Source organism: Aspergillus udagawae (genome assembly GCF_001078395.1).
Source record: "Aspergillus udagawae IFM 46973 DNA, scaffold_6, whole genome shotgun sequence".
In the NCBI taxonomy this organism is placed as follows: Eukaryota; Fungi; Ascomycota; class Eurotiomycetes; order Eurotiales; family Aspergillaceae; genus Aspergillus; species Aspergillus udagawae.
Window position 1 is genome coordinate 1,435,958 of NW_025091269.1, and position 22,346 is coordinate 1,458,303.

A 22,346-nucleotide genomic window follows, 5' to 3' on the forward strand; every position below is an offset into this window, starting at 1 on the left:
GGGCCAAGTCCTTTCCAGCAAGTATTAGGACCTGGTTTCTAAGTATTATACATTAAATGACATCGTTTTCACCAACGCCAACGCCTAACGTATCCATCTGTCATTACGCCGCAAATGCGGACACGGAACAGATTCACCCCAAACCCCAAACAACCATCCAGAAAATTCTATTTCCCGGTAATTTGAGCCATGAGGGAGTTCACCTCTTTCTTCGTCTCGACAGCCTTGAACGCACGCCCAATCTGATCCATGCCTTTCTCGGCACGCGTATACGCCTCCTCGCTGCGATCGGTCAGAATATCCAGATCTTTTTGCGACAGCAGCGCGGTGGGGTCAGCACCCGTCTCGAAGCGCTCGAATTCGTCTTCGCCAAGAGCCTTCTTGAGCTCTTCTACGTCGCTGTGACTCACCGAGCTCGAGTCCAGGAGGCTTCTGAACTTGCCCTTTTGGATGACGAGGCGTTCGAGACGGCGTTTCGAGTCTGCTTTCTCGAGGAGAGTCTGTTCGACGGTTCCTTTGGTTGCGAGTCTGTAGACAATGACGGGTTTTGTCTGGCCAATTCTGTGCGCGCGGTCTTGTGCTTGGAGATCTTGCTGGGGGTTCCAGTCTGAGTCGTAGAGGATTACCGTGTCGGCGGCGACAAGGTTAATGCCCTGGCCTCCTGCTCGGGTGCTCAGGAGGAAGATCTTGTAGCCCGGCTCCGAGTTGAAGGCTTTGATCTGGGCTTGACGGTCTGTCTGGCTGATGGCGCCGTCAATGCGGCAGCAGTTCCAGCCGCGAAGCTGGGTGGCCCAATCTTGAAGAATGTCGAGCTGTGTTTTGAACTGGGAGAATATGAGGATCTTGTGCCCCTTCTTCAGGAGACAAGGCACGAGGCGGTCGAGAAGGAGCATCTTGCCCGACGCGGTGACAAGGGTCTCGTCGATGGCGGTCGGGTCGTCGCTCCACGGCCAGTAAAAATTATGCGGAGAGTTACAAGCAAGACGGGCTTGCATAACCGGATTCTGCAGTTTCTTCTGAGCAATTTCTTTCTCTGCGTAGGTTCGTTAGCACCAGCCAGTAGCCAGTGTAGTTCGAGATAGCCATATACGTACTAGCCAGCTTGATAGTATTTGCTCTTTCGATTTCCTCTTGCTCAGTATCGATAGGGCTCTGTTGTATATCCAAATCGTCTTCCAAGCCCTGCTCAAGGCGGCGTAGTTGCGCATTAAATTCGCGGTCACTCAACTCTTTGTAATTTCGAGGGGCCCTACGCCTGCGGGTTGAACTAGCCACACTGGCTGGAGTCGAATCTCTGCTGGATTTGAGGCTCTTGTTGGGGGTCGAAGAGTTACTACTGTCGGCACTGCGTTTTAGGCTCGCCGAACGGGACAGCCTCTCATTCTTGGCCATGAGTCGTTCAGCGGCTTTATCCTCGAGATATTGACGGCCCGTGCCATTGAGAATCTCACGGTACAAATCCTTTTGCTCCGCTGTGAGAGGGGCATAGAGAATGTATTCGCGTTTCTTGGGTAAGGCAGTCTCGACATCGGTCTTAACCCGCCGCAGAAGGAAGGGCTTCAGGATTGAATGCATGGTGGAGACAAGTGTGCGTTTCCGACGTTCTATGACATCCGTCTGCCCATTGCTATCGAGCATTGAGGAAAAGTCAAACCAGCTTTGGAAACTATTGAGGTCATTGAAAATCTCCGGCAGCAGAAAGTGCAACAGTGACCACAGCTCGGTAATGTTGTTCTGTAGTGGTGTACCAGTGATCAGCAGTCGGTTTGCAGAGTTGTACGAGAGAAGCTCCTTAATGAGCTTGCAGTTCATGTTCTTCAGGCGATGACCTTCGTCCTGGTCTCGGTTAGAGATGCACTCCCCTTTCATGTGGATATTTGCGCAGAACTTACAACAATGATATATCGCCATTGGTATTGTGCAAGGAACTTTCGATCGTTCATACAGATCTCATAGGATGTGCAAACGACCGGAAAATCTGCACTCCTCTGGTCTTTCAGCTTCATCAAGTTGCTGCGAATCGTGGCACGTTCGTCTTTGGAGCCATGGTACAAGACCGTCTTGATGCTCGGGGTCCATCTCGCGAACTCATCTACCCAGTTGCTGACTGTGCTCAACGGAGCCGCAATCAAAAAGGGTCCGGAAACGTTCTTCTCCTTGAAGAAAGCAATCAAAGAGATTGCCTGGACGGTTTTCCCAAGACCCATCTCGTCGGCCAGAATTCCACATAAGCCATTCATCCATAGTGACTTGAGCCACTCCAGTCCTTCCAACTGGTACTTGCGCATTCTTCCCCCAGTAACAAGCTCCGGTTGTTGAGTGGCAATAAGGCCCTGCCCGCCTAGAGCACTGGGATTGGCCTCATACTCGTCCGCAGCATGTTCCAAGGCTTCCTGCACCGTCGGCTTGTCTTCGGGGTCTTCCATATCCGCTTTCTTAAAATAACTTGCAATGCTGTTACCGTTCGTCGCAGAAGTGCCCTTCTTGCCTCTGCCTCTTCTCGACCTTGTGGCTGTCTTTTCATCTGGTTGCTCGCTCACAGCAGGTGTTGTCTCACCTGCGGAAGGCTGCTTCGCTCTCGCGCGCGTTTCTCGTCTCCCAACTGAAGTTGTCTTTTTTTGATCTTCTGTTGGCTTTTGTTGTTGTTGCTGCTGCCTTGCCGCTTCAAGCCGAGCCTCTTCCTGCTGCTTCTTCATCTTATCTGCCATGATCGCCACGAAGACCTACGATAGTGACCCAACAGTCAGTGCTTCATCCCATAGTAAGAATAGCATAAGTTAGGGCAAACCAAAGATGATATTTAAAGCATAAGATAAGGAAAAACATACCTCACTTGTATTCAACAGGTGCATCAGAGCCTTCGATTTGGCATCCATCTCCTCAACATCCTGCACGTGCTCCCCCTTTCCATTTTCAACCCCAGACATAGGACTACCCTGCTCCAGCTCATCCATGGCAGAATTCAATTCTTGATCGACCATATGCGTTGGTCGTTACGGAGAAAGAACGCTGCGTAGAGTTTTGCCGCTCAGGGCTATCTTCGTATGTATCGGTGGAAGTTCACTGGAGTAGCTGCACCAGACATGCCCTTCTTCTCTGGTCAATCCAAATGAGTTGCTTTGATTAATGATTGCTTTGTAAAGCTCAAATGGGATCAAAGTGGCGTTATAGCACGAGTCTTGTGATAACAACCTTGTCTTCCTTTGCTCTATCAGAGGTACGGTTTGCCTCAATATTAAATAATCCAAGATGTGAGAGACAAAGACAAAAAAAAAAAAAAAAGGTCAGTACTTGCGCAGGAATGCCTGACGCAATGCCTGTTCCCTTTTGACGCGAGTGTTCCGCTGTCTAGGCTGCAGGACGCGGATTTTCGCGTTTGCGCACAGACCAGTTTTTGATTGATTGACGTACCGCCCATGATTTATGCAGAGATGATCCACGATCAGCCTATTACCATGCATCGATCAAGCAGGCTCCATCTACAAAGAAGTCTGGTCGCATCATGATCTGATTCCTGATGAATTTGTCTGGCTGATATTCCCTTTCACAGACGATGGTAAAAAAGTCAAATAGTTGGCATGATACACTTTAACGCCCCAATTGAACCGGAGTCTTGAACCTGGGACTTTAACAAACGGCCAAACAGGTGCCCCTTGTCTCATCAACTCAGTTATTTGAATAACTTCTGTCTCAGTGCCCTGCTGGTTACATCAACTTACATTCTAGGTCCTTTCTATACCTCGCTGCTGAACAACTTGCTCTTGAATATGCGCTTTGAAGCTCCTATCTATTCCTCTATCTCATAATAGTACTCCGACAGTCTATAACTTCTCAGAATTAGCCCTTCCTTTTGTGTTCCGAGAGGCATTCACCACAAGTGCCACTTGCGTGCTATGAGCTATCAGCTCGCCTTGTGGATCGAGAATGACTACATCCAAGTCCGCGCGGCTACCACGAAGCATCCTGGTAACTACGCGCGAATGTAGCCATTCCACGCCTTCAGGAGGAATCCTGGTCTTCAGATCAATGTTTAATGTCACAGTGGGATACCAAAATGTCCCCTTATCCTCAGCGTTTCCTTTAAGCTGGCTCCCCTGAACCCCCTCCGTGGCAAGAAGCCGGCTTGTTTCCATTGCACCCATGCGGTCAAGTGCCGCGGGAAACATATCAGCCAAGAACATAACCGCTTCGTTAGACCAGCGCGCTACTGTTTTCCCGCCAGGAATGAACCTCGCCCACTGGTCGACAACTTGCTTCTGCCGACTTTCGAGCGTCATCGGTCCTTGGGGGCGTGGAGCGTAGATCTCTAGATGCTGCGGTGCGGTCAAGACAGGAGGTGGACGAGGCAACCGCATCCACGCGCCATCCGTTCCATTTGCTGCCAACGCTGCTAGATTGACCGAGCCATTTGCTAGAGAGCCGGATACCGGAGGTGGGGAGAGCCCCCAGGTGCCTTTGCAGATCGGGCCCTCCTCCATGTCCGGGGGGCTGACGGTGATATATCCGACGACCTTCACTTCGAGGTCATCCTTGTCACCCGCTGCTGTGCCAGGCCTGTCCGGTCGCTGAGACAGTGTGACATGGATCGTACTTATCCGTGCGCCTATCTTGATATCCTGTACTCTCAAGATCGCGGGCCCCACGACTGTTCGTCGGAGGAACGACAACTGCATTCCGATGGGTTCTGGTGTGGTTTTGAACCGATTACTCTTCGTTTTTCGAAAGTACACCGTGGCTAGTCGGTAGAAAATGCTTGTAGTGTAACCTCCATGAGGCACTGTCCGGCATGTTAACAGATACCATCCATTTGCCTTGGGAGATTGAACTTGCCGCTCAAGATGCACCACTTAGGGTCCAGATAAGCCGAGTATGTGTGTGAGTCGATCGGCGTGACATTGATTGCCTTTTCGAACTCCACTGAATGGCAAGGCCCTGCCATGTTTCTGTTTACAGGCTGTATCAGGGAGATGTTAATCGTCTTCCCAGCTTAGAGCTCCACGAAACTTACCACGTAGGAATTTAAAGCAATGCCAGGTCTGATTACGACTTGCAGGATTTCATGGCTTCAAATATCATGGAGAGTAGCCATTAATTTATTTTCTCACCGTGCCCCGTGATAAAGGAGCCACTGGTTTGATTTGGAACCAATTCGGGCCTCGGCCGCAAAAGAGGCGACTGTGACTTGGCGGGCATGGACGCCATGCAATTATATATTCAAAGGGACTTGCCCCAAGTCTAGAGGCCCTGCCCTCAATTGTTACGACATGGAATATCAAGACCTCCCCCTTATTTCAGCGCACAGGTTCATGCAAGATCAGATATTTGGAGCAAAGGATGATCACTAATCGTGAATCTAGCCATCTTATCAATCTTATCTAGCCTCGGATCTCAGCCATGTGCTTTTGTGTCCATGTTCGAAACTAAAGAGGTACAGAGGACGTCTATATCATTTCAAAGTAGAATAGACGGAATATATTAGAAGGATTTATTGCTGGCCTTGCTGTCTGTGATCGAGGTGGGTTTCTGTTCAATACTACTGATCCTGCTTTCATACAGGAATTCACCTGGGGAGTATATTTTGCGTTCTGTCTTCCAAATAGAGAAGCAGAAGTGAATATGCATGGGATCTCTTGCGACTGTAGCCATAGGTACACGTGGTTTTTGATGCTGATTATTAATTCAGATCTAGATTATTGTGAATACTGCATTTGTATTGCCTGCTCTATTCTCTCTATGCCATCTTCCCTCCAAGGTGAGCTCATTCATTCCATACTATTAATTCATCAACTTCAACTTAGTTCTTTCCTACCATCCACCAGCTTATGTGACTGAATGTTTCTACATTCTACCATTCCTGATTCTAGAACCTTGAACACAAACTGAAGGAATCAGCACCAGCTGCGTTATGAAGATGCTAGCACAGGGCCTATACTAATCCAAGACCAGGGCAGTGCCAGTTTACATCCGAAGACTGAATAAAGCGGTGGAGCAAGTTCACGAACATGCAAATCAGGTAAACCCTCATATTTGGATCCTGGTGTCCCAGATGTTAACCATCCTTATGTTCTGTAAAGTAAGGTCTTCAACGCGGATACCGGTATACTCAGAATCAAATCAATGCCGACGGAACTGCATGACGCCCATCAACGGTGGGCTATGGATGCTGTTGGGGACTGGAGTTTTTTGATGGCCTCTTAGGTCGCAGTGAAAATCGCATCCTTTGTGGTGGTTTTGGCACGAGTATGCTTATAAGCCTGTTCTTTGCAAGGCGTACTCTCGCCGACGTGCGACCTGTACTTGCGTATGTGACAGATTCAAAGGCGTGAATCAGGGAAGACACTTAACACGGACCCTGGAGGCACTGATCTACAGAAGGCGTACGGCGTGAAGGTGAGCTCCCAGGGCCTTCTCGACCCCACAGACTTTGTTGAGAAGGTAGCAATCACCGACGCGAATGATTGCCTTGCGGAATTCAGCTGGCAGGCTGATGCTGGAATGCCGGAACTCCCAAGGCAATCATCGATGAGTGACCGACGACGAAGATGGCGCAGAAGACACTGAACAACTTACAGCATTGGAGAGATTGGGCAGTCAGTACATAGAATCTAGCCATCACACCAAGGCACTCCCATACCATTTGCAAGAACTTGGGAGCTTGCTAACTATGAAATAGATCAACAACTTTCTAGACAAATGTTTAGGCGCACCATACCACGTTCGGCGCAGCCCGTGCAGACCTCTCTGACATCCACGCTCTGTGTGCCGCCATAGCACGTTTACGGTGCGCTATCATTGGAGTATGACATGTAACTGTATAATATACTAACAAGTGAAACTTGCCCCTGACGGTAGTCACTACCGTGATGCGTCGTTGCGGCCTCGCCAACATGTCCAAAGGCCTTTGCATCCAAACTGGCCAAGCCAGTATATAGCGAAGTTACCATCAAACCCCCTGGCCGCATTGTCCAGAGAGCGCTAGCGCAGCGACTACGCTTCGGAACGCAGTGTCGAAAGCATGGCCCCTTAACGATGTCAATGTTCATCTACACGACGAGGCAATGCTCAACTGGCTGCTTGATGAAGGGCAAACTTCCCTTGCCCGAGATGTGGTGGCCGCAGGAAAAGACGACAAATTCTAGCAAGTGTTTAATCTATATACTGGAGCGTTAATTCCGAGTAAGCGCATCAATCAACAATTAAGTGCACTCGACCGGCTAGTATGCTAATCCAATAGGTGATGGCGTCAGCGAAGGCCCTCAGTAAAGACTCCCCATTTCAAAGGAAGTCAAATGTTGAGCAGTTGGCAAGGACACTTGACGGGCTAGAACCCCGAGATCCTTTTGCACACCCAACCCTCGCGACACGATTGAGACTGGTGTGTGATTTACCAAAGCCATGATCCTGGAAGGAGAGGAGTGATCAAAAAGATCAGAAAGAGAAAAAAAATATATCGAAAAAAACATACAACAGCCGGGATTCGCTGGTGGTCACCCACCCAACTACTAACCGGCCGGCGTGTGGCTTAAGTACGGCTGAGCGGACGGGAAGCCCTGTTTTCCACACCCTATGGTCGTATGTGCTAGCTAGTATAGTTGGGATTACTGATATGCTGCTGTTTTGACATGACCAGAGACCCCAAGACTATAGCTGTATTGTACTCTGTACCTCTCTAGTAGGAGCGAAGTTAACCCTCCCGCTTTTCCTGTAATCACACAAAAATAGTCTATTCTGTTAGAGTCAGTTTATACATCTAGTCAAGCAGAAGATCATCAATCATGTTTCCAGGTAAGCCATAAAAGGCACAAATCTTACGAAGGTACTTGTCGTCAACTAGGCTCATTAACAGTCACTCAATACAACGATGCATTATAACTAGCAAAAGAGGAGATCGTACAAGTCCGTAGTCTATACAGTCATGTCATAACGTTTCTGTGGCTTCTTCGTTTCCATTCATATGCCCTCACGTCTTCTTCTCTTTCGACGTGGCAGATTCTTGATCGGTTTTGGCAGCTTGATGTTGTGCCTTGAGACTTTCGCCAACTTGGAAGATAGCTCGTTCCGCTTCAAGTGCGAGCTCCGGCGCATCAAGAATGGAAGCCAGTTTCTTAGCGTCGGCCATATCGAGTAACAACCTGTCTTCGCTCCGCTCCACTTCTTCAACCATGCTTGAAGCGGACTTGTCGGAGTCATTGTTTCCGAGCACGCGGGCCACGCGTTTCGCGTATAGTTGCTCCAGCCCTGGAAACGAGATTGGCTTGAGTAAATCTTTCTCAACGAGGTATTCTAGATGTTTGGAACCATTCAAGGCTTCGAAGTGTCAGTGAAGAAATGACTTTGCCTGAAGGATGGAGACCGACCTCGCCAATGCGACCAGCCTCGGTACGCAAGATAGAAGAAAGGGATATTAGGGACGCTATGAAAACAGTCAGCGCCATCATCATTCGTACTCTGTGAGGCAGAAAGCATACACCGGAATCAACGCAACTGGAGCTGTGAACGGAGCTGCGATCAAACTCCACCACATTTTCCTGCGATGCAGGTCTTGTCTCTCTGTCGCTATTTTCCGGAGAATTGAGCGAAGCTTATCTGCTTTGATCGCATTTCCGGGGAAGAGGACGTCGACTTTCTTCGTCTCCGACGATTTATCGAGTCTCCTCTGGGCCTTGAGCGAAGGGATGCTTTTCAGGCCCCATTCTTCAAAAGGTATGCGCTGCTGGACCTTATTCCCCCAAGTCACAAGGTGTTTCTTCCACCCTTTATCGGCTTCCTCCCATTTAGCCCATGTTTCCGCGGCCTTGTTCGTGACGCGATCAAGTACCGAGAGCTCCTTGGCGATATCCCTGCTGAGGGGCCGAGAGTAGATCAAAGCTCGTCGCGTCGAGATTGGAACCACGAAGAGTCGCATGGCGAGATTGCCAGATGAATGATGGTAGATTAGTTGTGCAACAGTGTTTAATCACCAGTGCTCGGGAGGAATTGTTCGCAGTCAGGGGGCTCGGGACGATTATCGATTGGCTTGATAGGTCAACCGATCAAAGAGTGTCTGTATAAGTAGCATGCCTTTCTGCTCTTTGTAATTGACCCCAAGAATATATTTTCTGTTGTCTGTGGCAAAAGAAGATCGTTGGAGCGAGGACTTGTCCTTGTTGAGCTTGGTGGTAGATACCTCGTGGTCCGTATTATTGTTGCTACTAGCTAATCTAGCAGGATTATTACGAGACGTCATGTCCTCATAATAACCTGAAATCTGATCGCCTCGGAACATCAAACGCCTGTCGGGCTGTGTCCCCAACCTCTTCGCTATTGTTGTAATGGGCTCCAGCCCTGCAGCATTTGATTTCTTTGTCGTACCTCCATTTTCTCTTCAATACACTCGTTTCAGAAATACAAATTTCCGATAGCTCGGTCTTGGTAGTGCGCCTCCTTTTACCACAGGGAATTGAGGCGATGCAGACTGGATCCATCGTCTTCCCGCAACCTCCGAGAGTCCGACGCATCCTCACAGGGAATAATCGTTGCTTTGGAGGGCAATGGCACAGGATGTGCGCGATTCCCAACAGCAGCCTCTGAGACTTGAGCATGCCTTGGACTTCGGTATCACAGAGAAATCCCCACAGTCATTAGAACCGCCAACCCGTCTTACAAACGGGTTTGAGAAAGACAAGCGCTCTGAAGAACCTCGACGCAATGGCACATTGGATGCGTCGGTTGGTGCCTCGCAAGCTATAGAAAACTCCACCACAGATATTGGTGACAATAGTTTAGAACTGGGGAACAAACTGCGCACATTACCTGGTAAATAGGCATCGGCATTCCAATAGGTGATTAAGGAGAAAGACTGACTGACTTGGCTCACGTCTAGCGTGGATTCGATCTTATGAAACTGCGAACGATGAAGCCGAGGCGTCGGCTACAGCAAGACTGCTACCTCCGCAACCGGATGACGCGCTCGTTGCCCAACATAACCACTCCCCTTATGCGACGTCTAGACCACACTATACCAGAGAGCAAAGCTTCGACGAAGAGATTGGCTTAGGCCCACGTCGCGAATCCCGGTGGAAGTCTTTCTCAAAGACAATCGCCTATCCCCTAGAACCAGGCCTTGAAGAGAAGCTGGTAACACCTGAATGGTTGAATCAGAACCATACCGACTTCTCGCAGCCATGGCGAGGGCAACTGGAGCCGGGTGAAGATACCGAGGATCCGCTCAAGATGAAGCGACGCAGAGAGATCTGGTTCAAGCGCTTCCACAGCACTTTGTTGAAGAGCCCTATAGTACCTGTGATCTTTCGGCTCACCGTCTGGTGCTTCTCTCTTACTGCCCTTGCCCTTGGAGGATCTATACAGCATCTCTCAGACAAGTACGAACACCCCCAAGGCCCCTCCGCCTTGATGGCTATTATTGTGGATGCAGTCGCCCTCGTCTATCTGGTTTACATCACATGGGACGAATACACATCCAAACCACTGGGGCTACGCTCTCCAGCTGCAAAGGCTCGACTGATTCTCCTGGATATATTTTTTATAGTGTTTGATTCAGCGAACCTGAGTATAGCATTCGAATCATTATCCACGGTCAGTGGGTCGTGTAAGCTGGCAGAGATCAATCAGCAGATTTCCGAGAAGAATGATGCGATATGCGACAGACAAATAGCACTTGCCTGTGTCCTGCTGGTTGCTCTGTTGGCTTGGCTTATGACCTTTGCAATAAGTGTTCTTAGGTAGGTCACCGCCATTCTCCTCCTAAATGCGCAGTGCTGACAGACTTCATTGGCAACAGACTCGTTGAGCGGGTTGCCCAGTGAACCTCTTGCTTCAAATCGCTTTTCTGTTTGAGTATTTTTGTCAACAAACTTTGCTACGCCCAGAGCCCCTTTTGCTCCCTGAATTCAACCTTTCTGTCTCACTTTTGCTTGATATGTTTCTTTTGTTTGTGGTTTCTAAGGTAATTTTTTTTATTTCGTTCTATCACGTTGGAAAGTTAATCTTCTTGTTGGTACACTGCGGCCGGCATGATTTATGGGACGTGGCGCTATACGGTGGAAAATTTAACGATCTAACGCAACCAACGATGTGACCAGCTCTCCTTGGCCCGCAACGCAATTAGCATTAGACATGCAACACAGGGCCATCGTCTCCAAATAGAGGGTCTTTATGGAACCAGCCCAAGTCTTTGATGCCCTTGACCTTGTCTTCCTCTCCTGACTGTCCATAACACATGTCCCATTGCTTCTGCTTCGGATATGCACCCACCATCTTGAACCGCTCCTCTTCAGTGTCGAGCTCATCCAACAAGCGGTGGCCAACACCTGCCGGGACGATGATCAGATCGCCCTTTTCGACGTCCGTTTCGAGTCGATTCGGATTGTCTTCCCCGCCGAAGCAGAGACGTGCACGTCCTGAGACAACCCCCAGGACTTCATGGGTCGTGCTATGGAAGTGTGTCTGGCTATACATGCTATAAACCCATTGGGGAGTAACCTCTCCAACCTCCTCCAAGTGCGCGGTGAGCTGGTTGGGAGATGCACTGAATGCCTTGTGATATATCATGAGGGGCTTTGATTGTATTGAGGTGTTTGGGATCCTTTCCCACTTGGGAATTTGGCGCGAGGTGACCCAGATTTCTGATGGAGTTTTGAAGGACATTGTACTATATTTTGAGACTCCCTGGTTAGACCAGCTTATAGATGACAGTTATGTTGACAAATCCCTTTTGCAGACTACAGTCAAAGCAAGAGTAGGTGATTATGGTATTACAAACAAAGCAGAAGGCATAAGCTCTCCATCGCAGGTATTTTAATTGTTGATCGAGGCCGCAGATGACGTCATCCCGGCTTACAAGTCCGTGATGCTATCAACTGTCTATCAGGAAACAATCCACGGTTCGAGTCTTCTGGATGGCGCTGATGCCCATACAGTATGTGATTCTTAGATGTATGTATATAGTATAGCTATAGGTAGCTACAGAAGGGTCCAGCTATCCAGTAAGCAGGAGCCAGAAGTTGTACTAAGTACTAGGTCTTAATAGTTCGGCAAAGCCTCGCGCCTCATATGTGCAGCTAACAACGTTCGCAAAAATGTCTCTGTAATTGAATCTTTATACTAGCCTCTTGATTCTGGAGAATCCTCTTTGCTTGATGCCTAAAAGGTCTCTTTCGCCAGGTCAAATCTAGGTCTTCGAGCTGAAGTTGATAGATCAATGCCTAGCAGGCACCCAGCCTCTAGGCGCCTCAGCTTGCTCACCGCCTGCCGCTAAGGTGGCATCCATCATCCCCACGCCTGCGACTCTCCACCATCGCCCAACGCCACGCCTGGTCTCTTTCTTCCTCTCTTCGTGAAAACGCGTGTTACCTGATTTTCTGTCCCAGTGTCTTGCTCTTGGTCGTGTTATCAAGTGCTTGCCTGTCGGTCCGTTCGGCCTGTCCCCCAGCTGTCTTTTACTGCCCTCATTCTTTTGCCTCGTGCGCCGCCTTTCCTGAACGGTCTTTCAAGGCATTACCGCCGGCGCTCTCACCGTCTGCCGCTGCAAGTTTCTGTGACGTCTCGAGGCTCAAACAGTGTCGTTTGGCGATCGAAGTAAGCATTCCTTCTGCCGTTTTGACTTTCCTATTCTACTTCACTTTTGCCCTTCCGGTAGTCGCCAACTGATCGCTTTGGGACCGGCGACCGTTGTCTCATCTGCTGACCTTCACTGCTTCGTCATCTCAAGATCGAACTCCTCCCATCTTTGAGCTCCAGGAAGCATTATGCCTCCTCTAATGCCCCAGACTCCCCACAAGGATGACCTTGACGAAACGTGAGTTCGCCTAACCGACACCTCGAGCTCCACAGCCTTTCGGATACACTTCATATGGCTATGACTCGGAATCTGGGCTAATCCGTGTAGATGGACATTCCTAGAAAAGGGTATCGACAGCGTTATGCTGAAGCTGGAGGAGGGTGTGGATATGAAAACCGTATGTCTCTGCCCTAATTTCTGACCAAGTTTCTCCTCGTCACGGAGAGCAGGTTGTTTCTGTGAAACGATGCTGACAGTCGCGACGTTCTGGTGTAGTACATGGCCCTGTACACGTATGCTCAAACCGATGTTCTCATCTCCTTTGAACCCGAGTTGACTAACCCTGCGATTTAGCGCCGTACACAACTTTTGCACATCACAAAAGGCAGTCAGCAACGGGCAAGGATTACAGGCGCATCGTGGTGGTTTGTCTTTCCGTACCCTATGCGAATGGTATGTCGGCTTGTGATGACATTGTTCTGACGATTTTTCTACTGTAGCACACTTGTTGGGCGAGGAATTATACAAGCTACTAGGGGAGTACTTGTCACGCCACCTTGAGGCCGTGTACAGAGAGTCCCAAAGCCATACCGAAGAAGCCTTGTTAGGATTTTACATTCGTGAATGGATTCGTTACACAACTGCCGCGAAATATGTCAACCACCTCTTCCGGTACCTTAACCGCCACTGGGTGAAGAGGGAGATCGACGAGGGCAAGAAGAATGTCTACGATGTGTACACTTTGCACCTCGTCAAATGGAAAGACGATTTCTTCCTGAAGGTCCATGAGAAGGTCATGGAGGCCGTGTTAAATCTGATCGAAAAGCAACGAAACGGCGAAACCATCGAGCAGTCGCAAATCAAGAACATCGTAGATTCTTTTGTGTCTCTCGGTCTGGACGAGAACGATAGCACCAAGTCTACGCTCGAGGTTTACAGAGTATACTTCGAGAAACCCTTCATTGCTGCGACCAGAGTCTACTACGAGAATGAATCCCGTCAGTTCGTGGCTGAGAACAGCGTGGTAGAGTACATGAAGAAGGCGGAGGCTCGCCTTGACGAGGAGAAGGCCCGAGTGGGCCTGTATCTGCATCCAGATATCATGAAGCGTCTCACGGACACTTGCCTTGATGTCTTAGTCACTGCACATTCCGAGTTATTGCGGGATGAATTCCAAGTTCTGCTAGACAATGAGCGCCAAGATGACCTAGCGCGGATGTATCGACTTTTGTCGCGAATCAAGGATGGGTTGGACCCTCTGCGGGCGAAGTTTGAGACTCATGTCAGAAAAGCGGGCTTGGCTGCGGTCGAGAAAGTTGCGGCGGAGGGCGAAGCGTTCGAACCCAAGATGTATGTGGATGCGCTCTTACAAGTGCACACCAGGTATCAAAACCTTGTCAATGAGGCTTTCAACGGCGAATCCGAGTTTGTGAGATCCTTGGATAACGCCTGCCGCGAGTTTGTCAACCGCAACAAGGTCTGCAAATCCAGTTCGACGAAATCGCCGGAGCTGCTGGCCCGATACACCGATTCTCTTCTGAAGAAGGGCTCAAAGGCTGCGGAGGAGTCTGAGTTGGAGGAGATGCTCGTACAGATCATGACCGTGTTCAAATACATCGAGGACAAGGACGTTTTCCAGAAATTCTACTCCAAGATGCTGGCTAAGCGGCTGGTACACGTCAGCTCGGTATCCGACGATGCGGAGACTAGCATGATCAGCAAGCTGAAGGAAGCCTGCGGTTTTGAATACACCAACAAGTTGCAGCGCATGTTCCAGGACATCCAGATTTCAAAAGATCTCAATTCCAACTACAAAGATTGGCAGGAGAAGGTTCTTGACGAAGACGATCGGAAGAAACAGGTCGATGCTCACTTTCAGATTCTGGGAACTGGGTTCTGGCCCCTCAATCCACCTACAACCGGCTTTTCTGCACCACCGGAAATCGTCAAGACTTACGAGCGATTCCAGAGTTTCTACTATGACAAACACAATGGTCGAAAGCTGACTTGGCTGTGGCAGCTGTGTAAGGGCGAAGTCAAAGCAAATTACATCAAGAACACGAAAGTTCCGTACACTTTCCAAGTGTCGACATTCCAAATGGGTATCCTCCTCTTGTTCAATGAGAATGACACCTTGACCTATTCCGATATCCAGAAGGCTACCAGTCTGGCCCCCGAAATTCTCGACCCCAATCTGGGAATCCTGCTGAAAGCGAAGGTGCTCCTTCCAAGCCCTGAAGGAGCCAAACCCGAACCTGGAACTTCATTCTCCCTGAATTACAACTTCAAGAACAAGAAGATCAAGGTCAATCTAAACATTCAAATCAAATCAGAGCAGAAGGTAGAGTCAGATGACACCCACAAGACAATAGAGGAGGACCGGAAATTGCTCCTCCAGGTATGTTTTCCCAATATTTCCTCCGTCTCGTCCGCAACTAATCGAGTTGTCCAGTCTGCCATCGTTCGCATCATGAAGTCCCGCAAGAAGATGAAGCACGTACAGCTCGTACAAGAGGTCATTCAGCAGGTCAAGTCCCGCTTTCCTCCCAAGGTGCAGGATATCAAAAAGAATATCGAAGCTCTCATGGAGAAGGACTATATAGAGCGGTTGGACGGGGATGAGATCGCTTACATCGCGTGATTTATACCATTTGCTTGCCACAGCCTTTTGCTTCTGCTCCCACTTCATCTTAGCGCTGATATTTGTCTTTTAATCATCCGGTTTCGCTTTGGCACAGGCTCCGGTTTCATCACTAGCAGGGACAAGAGATGTATTGCTTCCTATAGCGAAGATATGACAATGATTACCCAAATGACCACGATTAAATAGACGGGTTGCTTCTTTGGCCTTCCAATCAATATGTTCTCCAATGGGCGCTAAAGATTATGCCCTAAAAAGGGCGTATTAAATTACATGACCGTGGTTTGGTAGGTATGGTGTACAATTCCTCCTTGGGCAATGAGGTCCATCACAGCTTCACCATTCAATCATCACAAGTTTTGTACAGTACCGCGAGCCAACCAAACAAAATAATGGTGAAGAAGAAACGCATATACAAGCAGGTGGCTTAGTTCTTAAATCCAGAAGGTAAGATGGTATCAATGCAGGAATATGTAACGGGTAGATTATCATCAATGCCAGCTCCGTTTCTTGGGTATTCAAGCTCGCAGGAGGGTGAAAAGAAAAGGAAATGAGGAATATTCATCTTTGTATGAATTGAAAAGTAAAGGGAAAAAGCGCTCTGACCAAGAGAAAGTTATGATGCAAAGGCGTTATGCTTGATAAACATCGATCCTCGAGCCTCGGTATTGTCAATGCTCAAGAAGGGAATGCAGGGCTGAAGGGTAAGGTCTAGTTGGAATTCGAGGCCGATGTGCTAAGGGGTGTGGGTTCGGCGGAGGCGGACGGTGCTTTATCACTTGACGGATGAGATGCTGATTCTTCTGCTAGCTTTTCGTCTGCAGGCTCATGCCTTTCGGCGACATCAGTAATTGTGAATGTCTCAGGCTCCTTCTCAATTGGGGATTGAGTGGAAGGATCAATGAATTTAGGCTGAGTTGACTGCGCAACGTCGTCTTCGCCAACCGAGGTCTCTCGACACAAGGGCGACTTTGGGTATGGATGACAATGTTCGCTGCTGTCCGGGCTGCCGTCTTCTTTGGCATTGGGGAACCCAAAGTCCCCGCTTTCCCGTCTCAATAGGATATTGCTCCATCTCTTTCGTCGACTCCCGCTGCGGGAGAGGGTAGCTGAATCTTCACTTTGGCGTTGCTGCTGCATCGAGCGGCGTCGGCCTCTTTCCGAGTCATCACCTTCGGTTATACTAGACAATGTAGGCGTGGAAGGAGAGGTGATAGAGGACGGCGACGATGGGGTGGTCTTCTTTTCCTGCCATTCTTTGCGTTTCTCGCTGGCCCACGAGCTCCATGAACTAAGATATGCGCCAGCTTTCTGACTCACTGCGTTGACGGATGCTTGCGCCTGTGCAATGTCCACAGCGGGGGGCTTGCGTCCGCCAAACCAGGAGCTTGTGGCTGAAGCGACCGACGCCGTATCCGAGGACGGCCGAGGTTGGTCCATCGAAGATCGTTGCGACTGGAGAGCTCTCTCCTCATTCCGCTTCCGTTGTGCTTCCCGCATCGACTCGATATCTGCCCAAAAACTGTTGAATGCAGCGCTGACTTTCTTCTGGCCGGTTGCGAGATGTCTGTTCAGAGCCTCGCGGCCCTCACGCACCCGCTCGTCCAGGTGAAGCTCTGCGACCTGTTGCGACAGCCGTCGCTGAACGTCCTCTATCGTGAGACCACCTGCGCAGGGGTGACGAGGCTCAACGATTGAGAATAAAAGAGCATCGGACGTCAAGTATTTAAATAAGGCATAATTGGAAGTAGTCTGCCAGTGTGCCAGGAAATCCGGATTGAAATCCAACGCCGGATCACCCTCGATATTGTATGCTTCCAACTGCGCCTTGCTCCTACGGCCAGATTCACCGCTACTGAAAGAGTGGAGCTCCTCGTGGTATTTCATGGAGGCCAGCAATGCAAGTAGATACTCCTCGAATTGGAGTCGGATGAATTCTTCCGAACCCATGTATCCGTGATCCTTTGGTCGTTGAGGATGCGTTTCATCCCAAGTGTCATTTATGATCTGTGTAAGGAGATCAATCCAGCGCCTGTCGGCGGCGGATAGGACCAGTGCGCTTCGAAGAGAGGGTGATGAAATAGTGATAACGTCCTCGTCAAGCTGAAATACGTCAGTATCAGAGCAAGGAGCTTCAAGGTGATGAAAATTGACCACTTACATTAATCAATATATCGCTATAACGGTCTTTCTGTTGTAAAAGGAGCGAGTTGGTGGATCCAACAACGTACGATTTCGTCCCATGATCCGCCAGCAGATCCAGCTGCTGAAGTGGTGTATAAGGTCCAAACATGCTTCCCTAAGGCAGTATTAGCGATGCTCGATCTTATGTCCTGCGTAACAGCGAACCTTCCCAAATATCTGCAATGGCAAACCCATATATGCCAGCACTTTTGTCTATTAGCCTAGTTTATCATAAGAGCGGCGTATGGTCACATACAGGACGCTCTATCACTCGTCTTCAATGAAGTTGGCTTCCCCACAGTCTGCGCGTAGCTATCAGCAGCCGGATCAGCACAATCCTGAAGGCTGTTGATCAGGCCCGGAATCAGTGAGATAAGTGAGAACTGAATCATGCATAAACGCTCGCATCGTGAGCCGAAGAAGAGCATCTGAATCAGGTCAGATATGCCAATAAGCAGCATGATCATTGCATACCTTTGGCTGCAGAAGTAGAGCTTTGAACAACACAAGAGTCTGGTACTTGAACTCGTGTATCATCTCCCGCAGAGAGAGGCCTTTCCGCAAATTAGCTACCAATCCGGTCAGCATCATGGAACAAGTTTGTATTTACCAAGATTCTGATCTTTCGATGCTTCGTTCTGTTCCCAACTGATTATGAGTCCTTCACGAAATTTCTAGTGCATGCGTTAGCATTCTTGTGGTTTTTGACGCCATGCGACTTTCAAGCCAACCTTCAGGATATCGATGTCCGAGAAGTCCCTGTTATTATCATACATTCAATCAGCCATGACGTTCTTCAACGAGGTGTCCAGCACCCCAAACCATCACTCAACGCAAACATGGATATTGTTAACGTACCGCTGCGCGAACCAAGCCGAAGTCACGACAGAGAGCTTCTCCCTCAGTTGTCCCACGCTCTGAGGGGTATCTGTAATAACGACGACGGCCTTTTGTACAGTGGATCTAGTCACATCCGCAGGACGGTTGATAAGCAGGTTCGAGTCGAGCTGTCGTGAACAGGCGATTCCGAACAGAGATGTTGCCGGCGCCGTCTCGGTCTCCTTCTTGCGTAGGGTAAAGTATGAAAATTCCTCGGTAGATCTGGTACGCCGATGATATCGAGTCAATCGCAAGACTCCACTTTGTGACGGGCAATGGGGAAGGGAAGGATAGCTTCGTACGCATGCGCCCCATCCGACAACGCCATGAACGGTAAAAGAGACCAGTCATTCTTTGCTGCGATATCGATGTCCTCCTCTCCGATGCACAGTTCGATTTCCGGGCCCCTAATATTTGTCGATGACGGAATTCGTCAGCTGGTGATACCTTCAACCATAAGAGAGCTTTCCAAAGCACCAAATGCGAGATATAGGGAAGAAAGGTGCAGACAATGCCCACTCTGGAATTATCCCGTCGCATTCTTCTGCCCCTCACAGCTCTCCGCTTCAAGCAGAACACGATACAAAGCAATCTCCATTGTGTTCCTTGAGAGAACTCACCTCGCATGGTGGAAATCAATCACCATCACAATGGGGGCCTGGCGGCCTCGAACATCAGACATTCCGCCGAAGCGTCATGCAAAGCCGGGGGGTTGATTGAGGATCTGGACGTTGACACGTCTGAAGCTATATCCTCTTTTGGGAAAACGTGAGAACCTCTGCAAGAAACGAATAAGTCACGAACCGGTCTGTCACACTGGGATAGAATACCGCAGTAATAAATGATACATGCAACACGGGAATGATTTATACGCGCCCCTCGACTGCTAAAGATATGCAATCAGGGGAGACGAATCACAGTCTGCGGGCGGGCGGTCATCCAGTCGACGATGTGTATTTCGGCATGGCCCCGCCACAATTATCCAAGCAGTTGCTCCAGGGTAAAAGCGCTTCCTCAAACTACGTCAGAGTTTATGCCTCGTTGCAGGCGCATTTTTACTGAACTCAATTCTCTACATACAAAAAGTAAACATGATATCGATGTTAAGGCATTGGAACATTCTGTTCCGGGAATTAAGTTATGAAATCAGATTGCATCCTGTGCCCTAACAGTTGCTGTAGGAATCTCCCGGCCATGATCTTCAACTAGACCAATGATCAACATCGACATTGTTATTAGACATTTCCATCCAACAGGGATTCGTGAATATAACGGTGTGTATGTATATAAAGACAATGGGACGGCTCTGTGTTGGAGACACCACTAAAGGAGTAAGGCAAGAATGAACAATCTGAGTTCCCACACCCTCCGGCTCTAACGACGCCAGGACGAAACAATTAGGAGGTTGAACAGCAGGTCCTGTACATACGCCCGCTTTGAAGGGAGAGAAACACTATAATGAAAAGGATGAAGTAGGTTCAAATGGACAAATCGTAACCTCGTTCCCCGTCTACACAGACCAAAAGAAAATCGTCTCATTAAACAAAATTCTGCGCTTGATGCACATGGTGACCACTCTTAGGCAAAGTTCTGGTGTGCTTGAGCCACACCTCCTTCCATGAGCACCTGACCAGCGTCATTACCCTGGTCGATGTTGTGGAAGTCGAGAATCTCCGAGTACCTGCACGTCTAGTGTTAGCAGCCAACGAGACAGAATATTCACCGGCGTCCAACATACATCATGATCTTCCAGGTGTCCACAGGAAGGTCGGCGTCATTGAACGACCAATCGAACTTCTCCTCAGCCTCGGGCTCATCGGTAGGGTCGTGGTAGGGAGAGAGGTATTCGTGCGCAAGTGCTTCCCCAGCGCGGATCCTCTTCTTGGGATCAAAAACAAGCATTCGCTCCAGAAGATCGACCGCTAAAAGGCATCAGTACCCAATTTGCTCCTATATCCCCAGGTGCATAAACGTACCCTCAGGATCAGCGTTCTTGAATTTGTTGGCAAGAGGTTGGCGTTCGCGCTTAGGTAGGGACTTGACAAATCGCAGGGTCTGATAAAAATTCCCCGCATTAGCAGAAGTTCGCAATAAATAACAGGCGGAATGTCGATCTTTCACTCACATTCTCGCTGCAGATAGTCTGAATCACATCGTCTGGCGGAGTTCCGAGCAGTTCTGTGATGATAGAGAACTGGTTGACATGATCCTTCCCGGGGAATAAAGGTTTTCCTTCCAGCATCTCGGCGAAAATACAGCCAGCACTCCAGATGTCGACTTCCACGTCATATTTCTGCCATGTAAGCATGATTTCAGGGGCTCGGTAGTATCTCGTCGAAACATAGCCGGTCATCTGGGGGTCTTGGATACGAGCAAGGCCAAAATCGCAAATTTTCAGGTCGCAGTTTTCGTTAATAAGGATATTGCTGGGTTTGAGATCACGGTGGACGACACCTGCTGAGTGAACGTATTTCAGACCTCGCTACAGAATAAGTGGTTAGCGTTCCAAGTATAGTCTGAACGGGGGAAAGTCGAGGCACACCAAAATCTGATAAAGGAAATATTGAATGAACTGTTTCTCCAATGGTCTCGAAGTCAAAAGTCTGTGGAGGTCGGTCCCAAGGAGCTCTGTGACAAAGTAACTGTTCATCTGTTAGAACACAGCAACAAGCCTTAGGCTTCGAGGGGGTACCGCATACATGTCCTCAAGAGGGGAGATGAAGATATCGCTCAAGCTAATGATCTACCAAGGGAATCAGAACACAAATATGATGGGATGTTTGCAGTCGGGTAGCCACAAACGTTCTCATGCCGTAAGTGCTTCAACAGTTTCAGCTCGCGGTATGTTCTCTTCGACAAAACAGGAGTGCTGAAAGGCTTCATGATCTTCTTTACAGCCACGGGTTGGCCTGTCAATTGATCTCTTGCGGAGCTATTTTCGCGCGATAGTTATTAGCCCATTCGAACAGGCCGAAGATCTGACGGCATTTGTCGTAGATGAAAGAAGGGGTATGCCGTGTTCTGCCAACCATACCAGACAAGTCCAAAGGCGCCCATTCCCACCGGTTGCAGATCCGTATACCTGCACTCTTGTTAACACAATTGATATCTCGACGTTTCTTGATCGCGTGCACTGTACCTGCTGGTAATCTCGAAGGTGGTGCCGAAAATTTGGGCACGCACGAACTCGGCCATTTTGGATTACGGGATGGACGGAGTACGTCTGAGAATGCAGGGCAGCTCTAACAGTGTCTCCGATTCTTTGGCTCAAGGATCTCAAAACAGCGGAAGTTTAACGAATGTATAGAGCCAACAGATGAGGGTGTCAAAAACCTATGAAGGAGGAAAAAAAAAAAAACAGATGCAGTTGAAGTAACTACGTAGTCGCGCTCAGAGAGGAAGAGAGGGGAGTGAGGGCGGGCAAAAGCCAGCAAGTGGCGCCTAGCAGGTGTGGGGAAGCGAGGCCTCCTAGTCCGCTCAGTTCGATTCCCAGGAAAATCAAAAACAGGGACGATGACGTCCGCGACGAAAAGTGAGCGCAGTCGAAAAAAGGGCCGGTGTGTTTTCGGCCCTGGTGGGTATAGTACCTACCTGTCTAGACCACAACGATTATTAGGTCCGGCCAATTGGTTGGAAGACTTTTCCCAATTCAAGGAAAAACAACACCATCAGGGTATCATCATCGTTATAACGCTTGCATAAATAGCAAGAATGCCATAAAGATCGCCTGGAAAATAGATCCCCACGGCGGAACAGAGGGGCCTATGTTTTTATCTTCCTCTCACTCTGTACAGCCATCTGCGGTCATCAACGCGTGCTATCAGCAGGGATCACATCTAGTATCCGAAGAGCAAGCTTTCTAAA

General features: G+C 49.1%; 8 protein-coding genes and 1 non-coding gene across 9 annotated transcripts; 2 read left to right on the top strand and 7 right to left on the bottom strand.

Annotated features, from left to right (window-relative positions):
• Positions 1 to 167: 167 nt before the first annotated feature.
• Aud_008265 (putative SNF2 family helicase/ATPase PasG) lies at positions 168 to 2,981 on the bottom strand (the record flags this gene model as incomplete). The annotated part of the gene is made up of 4 exons (XM_043293142.1): positions 168 to 1,033; positions 1,095 to 1,836; positions 1,893 to 2,723; positions 2,829 to 2,981. The coding sequence occupies 4 exons, from the start codon at positions 2,979 to 2,981 to the stop codon at positions 168 to 170; spliced, it is 2,592 nt and encodes an 863-aa protein (XP_043149077.1).
• An 840-nt stretch (positions 2,982 to 3,821) lies between these two features.
• Positions 3,822 to 4,939, bottom strand: Aud_008266 (thioesterase family protein; the record flags this gene model as incomplete). Its single annotated transcript, XM_043293143.1, has 2 exons — positions 3,822 to 4,735; positions 4,801 to 4,939. 2 exons carry the CDS (start codon positions 4,937 to 4,939, stop codon positions 3,822 to 3,824), a joined length of 1,053 nt encoding a protein of 350 aa, XP_043149078.1.
• Positions 4,940 to 7,458: 2,519 nt separating this feature from the next.
• Positions 7,459 to 7,578, bottom strand: Aud_r0029. Its single transcript, XR_006253279.1, has one exon. It is a non-coding gene; the product is annotated as a 5S ribosomal RNA (ribosomal RNA).
• A 382-nt stretch (positions 7,579 to 7,960) lies between these two features.
• Positions 7,961 to 8,905, bottom strand: Aud_008267 (mitochondrial K+-H+ exchange-related family protein; the record flags this gene model as incomplete). Its single annotated transcript, XM_043293144.1, has 3 exons — positions 7,961 to 8,307; positions 8,358 to 8,413; positions 8,469 to 8,905. 3 exons carry the CDS (start codon positions 8,903 to 8,905, stop codon positions 7,961 to 7,963), a joined length of 840 nt encoding a protein of 279 aa, XP_043149079.1.
• Positions 8,906 to 9,530: 625 nt separating this feature from the next.
• Aud_008268 (phospholipase D regulator) lies at positions 9,531 to 10,805 on the top strand (the record flags this gene model as incomplete). Its single annotated transcript, XM_043293145.1, has 3 exons — positions 9,531 to 9,795; positions 9,863 to 10,721; positions 10,781 to 10,805. 3 exons carry the CDS (start codon positions 9,531 to 9,533, stop codon positions 10,803 to 10,805), a joined length of 1,149 nt encoding a protein of 382 aa, XP_043149080.1.
• A 304-nt stretch (positions 10,806 to 11,109) lies between these two features.
• Positions 11,110 to 11,646, bottom strand: Aud_008269 (cupin domain-containing protein; the record flags this gene model as incomplete). Its single annotated transcript, XM_043293146.1, has 1 exon — positions 11,110 to 11,646. One exon carries the CDS (start codon positions 11,644 to 11,646, stop codon positions 11,110 to 11,112), a length of 537 nt encoding a protein of 178 aa, XP_043149081.1.
• A 1,100-nt stretch (positions 11,647 to 12,746) lies between these two features.
• culA (cullin culA) lies at positions 12,747 to 15,419 on the top strand (the record flags this gene model as incomplete). The annotated part of the gene is made up of 6 exons (XM_043293147.1): positions 12,747 to 12,796; positions 12,887 to 12,956; positions 13,055 to 13,071; positions 13,133 to 13,203; positions 13,279 to 15,176; positions 15,231 to 15,419. The coding sequence occupies 6 exons, from the start codon at positions 12,747 to 12,749 to the stop codon at positions 15,417 to 15,419; spliced, it is 2,295 nt and encodes a 764-aa protein (XP_043149082.1).
• A 711-nt stretch (positions 15,420 to 16,130) lies between these two features.
• On the bottom strand, positions 16,131 to 19,164 carry Aud_008271 (putative Avl9 protein; the record flags this gene model as incomplete). The annotated part of the gene is made up of 10 exons (XM_043293148.1): positions 16,131 to 17,522; positions 17,581 to 17,718; positions 17,769 to 17,809; positions 17,860 to 18,031; positions 18,078 to 18,157; positions 18,214 to 18,277; positions 18,335 to 18,362; positions 18,462 to 18,704; positions 18,785 to 18,889; positions 19,103 to 19,164. 10 exons carry the CDS (start codon positions 19,162 to 19,164, stop codon positions 16,131 to 16,133), a joined length of 2,325 nt encoding a protein of 774 aa, XP_043149083.1.
• Positions 19,165 to 20,060: 896 nt separating this feature from the next.
• Positions 20,061 to 21,677, bottom strand: sakA (mitogen-activated protein kinase HOG1; the record flags this gene model as incomplete). Its single annotated transcript, XM_043293149.1, has 9 exons — positions 20,061 to 20,163; positions 20,221 to 20,404; positions 20,459 to 20,537; positions 20,608 to 20,964; positions 21,025 to 21,124; positions 21,182 to 21,225; positions 21,285 to 21,414; positions 21,517 to 21,564; positions 21,622 to 21,677. 9 exons carry the CDS (start codon positions 21,675 to 21,677, stop codon positions 20,061 to 20,063), a joined length of 1,101 nt encoding a protein of 366 aa, XP_043149084.1.
• Positions 21,678 to 22,346: the final 669 nt, after the last annotated feature.